Below are 5,489 nucleotides of genomic sequence, written 5' to 3'. Positions count from 1 at the left end.
TTTTTTTTCTGGGGAGTTTGCAGGTGTCGATTCTCTTTTGCCGAAAGAAAGAACTTGACTAACATCCGAAATGGGAAAGGAGAAGACCCACATCAACATCGTCGTCATCGGCCACGTCGATTCTGGCAAGTCCACCACCACCGGCCACCTCATCTACAAATGCGGTGGTATCGACAAGCGGACCATCGAGAAGTTCGAGAAGGAAGCTGCTGAGGTGTGTGGGCTTGACAGATCCAGCAAAAATTTCGGGGTGCAGGAACGAAAAAAGATCGATTTAGTCGCAAAACTGAAGTTGCACACTGTTTTGTGGGCGCAGGGAGGCGGTTTGGGTGCAGCTGTCCCGGTAGCTGAACAAGTGTGCAAGTGTTCTGCGGCAGGTTGGGCGCAGTTGGCCCTGCAGTTGAACAAGTGCTAAAGACTTGGATCCGCCATGATGTTAGTTGGCAAAGCTCACGTGTAGAGCGAGGGAAAAGATAGTCTGAAGCTACATCTGCATAATTACGTCTGAAATCATAATTTTTAAGTGGAGTTTTCCAGCTTCAGTCTTTACATACATATAGTTGAGGATAAAATTAAAGAAGTTACTCTAGTAAGGTTTACTTCTAAAAATCAGAAAGGTAGGGATTTTGGTATTTGAACCTATAGAAAGTCTTGCTCATCATACTTTTTCTGTGTAATAACGGCATAGATCTTAATAAGCACATCACAGAGTGAAACATAGCAAATCTTGTCCTGAGTGGCACTTAAAATCTTGATTATCGCCAAGATTGCATTAGTAAGAGAACTTAAATTTGTAGAGGACACTTGATAGTAGGGCTTAGGCTCAAGAGATCTACTGTGAAGATGTGTTAGTGCAATTAACAAGCTGTCAAGAGTGCTAAACTGTCAACAGGTTAAATAACAGGACAGTTGGCATCTCACGCTAGTAGTGCCAAGTGTATCTTGTTGCTTGTTTTACAAGCAGCAAAATTTTCCAGTGTTAAACTACTTACTATTCTTAGATTTGGCTCTTCAGTCAGTGTGTAATCCTTCTGAAGTAAATGCAAATATAGGTACCATTCTTTAAAAAAAAAAAATTTATTTTTTTCTAAATCTGTAGATGGGCAAAGGTTCCTTCAAATATGCCTGGGTCTTGGACAAGCTGAAAGCTGAGCGTGAGCGTGGTATTACTATTGATATTTCCCTGTGGAAATTTGAAACAAGCAAATACTACGTCACCATCATTGATGCTCCCGGACACAGAGACTTCATTAAGAACATGATTACTGGAACTTCTCAGGTGTGTAAATAGAATTAAGGATTTTGGGAGTACAGGCAGGTTGTTCCTTGGTTGGTTGGGGGGTTCCCCTAATACCTTGACATATGCAAACATTATAATCAAGGGGGGGTTTTCTTTTTTTTTTTTTTTTTTAAGGCTGATTGTGCTGTCCTGATTGTTGCTGCTGGTGTTGGTGAGTTTGAGGCTGGTATTTCCAAGAACGGGCAGACCCGTGAGCATGCCCTTCTGGCCTACACCCTGGGTGTAAAACAGCTGATTGTTGGTGTCAACAAGATGGATTCCACTGAGCCACCTTACAGCCAGAAGAGATACGAAGAAATTGTCAAAGAAGTCAGCACTTACATCAAGAAAATTGGCTACAACCCAGACACTGTAGCTTTTGTGCCAATTTCTGGTTGGAACGGAGACAACATGTTGGAGCCCAGCTCTAACGTAGGTTTGACATTCGTTTATATTAAGAAATGGAGCTAGGAGGATTGTTGAGATAAATGATGCAGTAGCAAAATGCACATATTTTTTAATAATTATGTTTGGAAGTGCCGAGGTCAAAAGTCAAATTCCAGCACTTCACAAATTCTTAGTGTCCAATAGTATATCAAGGTAGTACTAAAATAAGCCACTTGGTCTTTTCTAGCATTGTGCCATTAAAATTGACAGACAGTTTATGCCTGGGCTCTTGTTTCTGTTACAGATGCCCTGGTTCAAGGGGTGGAAGGTTACCCGAAAGGATGGCAATGCCAGTGGAACCACCCTCCTTGAAGCTTTGGACTGTATCCTGCCACCAACTCGTCCAACTGACAAACCTCTGCGTCTGCCTCTTCAAGATGTCTACAAAATTGGCGGTACGTGTTCTCCGTAACGCTTCTCACCTGCCAGCAGCGGTGGATGTGTGGGACAGAAACGGAGTTGTTTGCCTGAGAGCTGTTTTTTCAAGTGGAAAATTTAGAATACTTCATCTCGAGTGGTTTTTTTTTTTCCTGTAAGGGCATGTATTCATTGAGCTGAATTACTCATGTTGCTTCTCTTTTGCAGGCATTGGTACTGTACCAGTTGGCCGTGTGGAAACTGGTGTTCTGAAGCCAGGCATGGTGGTCACATTTGCCCCTGTCAACGTTACAACTGAAGTAAAATCTGTTGAGATGCACCACGAAGCCCTGAGCGAAGCTCTGCCTGGTGATAACGTTGGCTTCAATGTTAAGAACGTGTCTGTGAAAGATGTTCGCCGTGGCAACGTTGCTGGTGACAGCAAGAACGATCCTCCGATGGAAGCTGCTGGCTTCACTGCACAGGTAACTTTTTTTGCAGCTGTTTGAAGATGTTTGAAATGTAGCTCTGGAATGTGAAGTACTAGTCTTGTTCTTTCTTATTAGGGGCTAAGCTGGCTGGCTTCACTGCACAGGTAACTTTTTTTTGCAACTGTTTGAAATGTAGCTCTGGATTGTGAAATACTAGTCCTGTTCTTTCTTACTAGGGGCTAAGCTAGAAAGTGACATAGACTTGTGTTCTGAGATGTGTTAGCTTGAAGCAAATCACATGAAAGCCCTGGCTTTGTAAGACACATCAGTATTTGAAAGTATCCCCGTGCTAACTTGGCTCTTGTGGTTTTCTAGGTTATTATCCTGAACCACCCTGGCCAAATTAGCGCTGGTTATGCCCCTGTGCTGGATTGCCATACTGCTCACATTGCATGCAAATTCGCTGAGCTCAAAGAGAAGATTGATCGTCGTTCCGGCAAGAAGCTGGAGGATGGCCCCAAATTCCTGAAATCTGGAGATGCTGCCATCGTTGACATGATCCCTGGCAAACCTATGTGTGTTGAGAGCTTCTCTGATTATCCTCCCCTCGGTAAGGCATCTCCTAAAACGCGTCAATACCGGTCTCTGGAAAAGACACTCCTTCGTGTCTGGTGTTGGGGTGTAGTGGGTTCTGTACGACGCCATTAAAAGCGGTGACTTCAGTAGAAACTTGGAAGTGGAACCAAAACTTGAGCGGTGTGGGGCTGCTCTCGAGATGATTGTGCCCTGTCCCACCCCCCTGCAGTTTGCTGTCCTAGAGCAGTATTTGCCCACGTTTGCGTGTCGCTGCTGTGCGGTCAGCGCTGCGGGTGTGTAGCCCTAGACAAAGGTCATAAACTGTTTTTTGTTCGCAGGTCGTTTTGCTGTGCGTGACATGAGACAGACGGTTGCTGTCGGGGTTATCAAGGCAGGTTATGGAGCTGGCAAGGTCACAAAGTCTGCCCAGAAGGCCCAGAAGGCTAAATGAAAATTCTGTCCATCAGCTGCCACCTCAGTCTTAATCAGTGGTGGAAGAACGGTCTCAGAACTGTTTGTCTCAATTGGCCATTTAAGTTTAATAGTAAAAGACTGGTTAATGATTACAATGCATCGTAAAAGCTTCAGAAGGAAAGGAATGTTTGTGGACCATTTGTTTCGTGGCAGTTTAAGTTATTAGTCTTTAAAATCGATAAATTTTTTAAAATCGAAACTTGACCAAAAATCTGTCACAGAATTTGAGACCATTAAAACAGAAGTTCAATGCTACGTCTCTGTGTTCTTTGGGTTAATGATAAGTCTATAGAAAAACCTATATACAGTCCTGGCGGGATCAGAAAGGATGAATGTTAGTTGAGTGCGTTCAGAAGTTGCCAAGCAAATACTCAGATCTGTTGCTTCTGAAGAGGAGAGCGAAATTCAGCTGCAGTTCCTTAGTTTTAACTGACCTAAGCCTTAAAAAAAAAAAAAAATTGACTTCTGTGGTGCTTTCTTCTTTAAATATGGTTTCCAGATGGGTTAGCGCAAATACCAGGTAAAGGTTAAGGTATTCTGGTGCATTCCAAGAAAACTTTATATTGGAAAGAAGAGATATTGTGAACAAACGCACATTTAACCTTGAAAAGGCATAAACAAAAAGAATCAAGTGTTGGGTTTCCCGTAAGTCTAGTACACAGATTTTTCTAATTGCTAGCAGAAACAGATTTTTTTTTTTTTTTTTTTTTTTCCCTGGGGAGCTGATTAACTGTTGTGTAGATCTTTTAAGATTAAACACTTGTGTCTAAATGTTTTCTAATACAGTGTAAGACATTTCAAAACCAAGTTTTGTTTAGGAGGACGCTTTGTGACATTTGTCAGGCAATCTCCAAATGACCCACCATTATAGCATCTTGCTTGGTTTTTGTTCCGAGAACAAAGCTCAGAAACGGGCAGGTATTTCCTCTGACCTCCGGCAGGACGGTGTCTGTGCCTGTCCCGTGCCATGGTTTTGAATTTTTGGACTTCAAGGATGTTTGTAGGATGTCCCTGCTTGGAGAGCGCACTGGTGCGGTTCCAGGAGCGGTGGGATAAATGCGCACTGCCCTGTCAACACTGAGTGACACAGTGGGACTGTCTGCTTTTTTTTTTTTTAACAATGGGGCTGAAGATTTGGATCAGTCAATTGAAGTGGAATTGGGTAACTAGTCCAAAGGATTACTATTAATTACTAGAGAAATAATCCGAGTAAAACATTTTGGGCTGTAAGAAATCCCAGCTGTAATAAATGGGGATTCCAGAATTGGTACATGGAGACGAGCGGTTAATGGATAATCCGATCTGCCTTGCATAATGATCCAGCTGTTTTACTAACCTTTAACATGATTTCCCCACAGCATCCCCACCTCAGTTCAAAAAGAATTTGGTATCGTTGAAGGGTTATTGTTCCATGACACCAGCGTGTTTGCTTTGTCTGTAACGGCTGTATTCTCTCGTTTGTTTTCCTTTCCTTCTGCAGCTATGTGCTTGCTCTGCAGGAACTCTCTAACATATCTGTACTGCTTGGATAATCCTGAACTGCTATTATTTATTTTCACGCTCTTTGCTTTGGTTGGATCTTTTTCTCTTCTCCTGCTCACCTTCTGTGTCTTAACTACAGTAAAACCTTGGAGCGTTACCCGCCCTGTTGGAAGGTACAGGTCTACTGAGTACAGCAGAAGCGAGGGCTAGAGCGCTGCAGTCTCTGTGGAAGGCTGAAATTCAGTAAAAGAATCTCATTGTGGTCCTTAAATTCTACTTCTAAAGGTTTGTGAGTATCCCCAAAGCAAGGGGAACTGCATAACTTTTAGCGATGAGGACGCAGATGTACTGTTGCCATAATAAAGCTGCAGTATTGTTCCAAATCTTTGCACGCTTTTTAGTTAAAACCGCTGACTCTTTTTCCAAGAAACTTCAGTCCAACT

The 5,489-nt window shown here is 42.8% G+C and overlaps 1 protein-coding gene across 1 annotated transcript; it reads left to right on the top strand.

Moving 5' to 3' along the window:
* Positions 1-12: 12 nt before the first annotated feature.
* Positions 13-3,819, top strand: EEF1A1 (eukaryotic translation elongation factor 1 alpha 1). Its single transcript, XM_009705211.1, has 7 exons — positions 13-214; positions 1,100-1,279; positions 1,415-1,711; positions 1,971-2,121; positions 2,312-2,568; positions 2,890-3,124; positions 3,429-3,819. Exons 1-7 carry the CDS (start codon positions 71-73, stop codon positions 3,539-3,541), a joined length of 1,377 nt encoding a protein of 458 aa, XP_009703513.1. The 5' UTR covers positions 13-70; the 3' UTR covers positions 3,542-3,819.
* Positions 3,820-5,489: the final 1,670 nt, after the last annotated feature.

Source organism: Cariama cristata, unplaced genomic scaffold (genome assembly GCF_000690535.1).
Source record: "Cariama cristata isolate BGI_N322 unplaced genomic scaffold, ASM69053v1 scaffold16668, whole genome shotgun sequence".
Taxonomy (NCBI): Eukaryota; Metazoa; Chordata; class Aves; order Cariamiformes; family Cariamidae; genus Cariama; species Cariama cristata.
The sequence above is the reverse complement of the archived record's forward strand: the minus strand, read 5'-3'. Positions and strand labels throughout refer to the sequence as shown.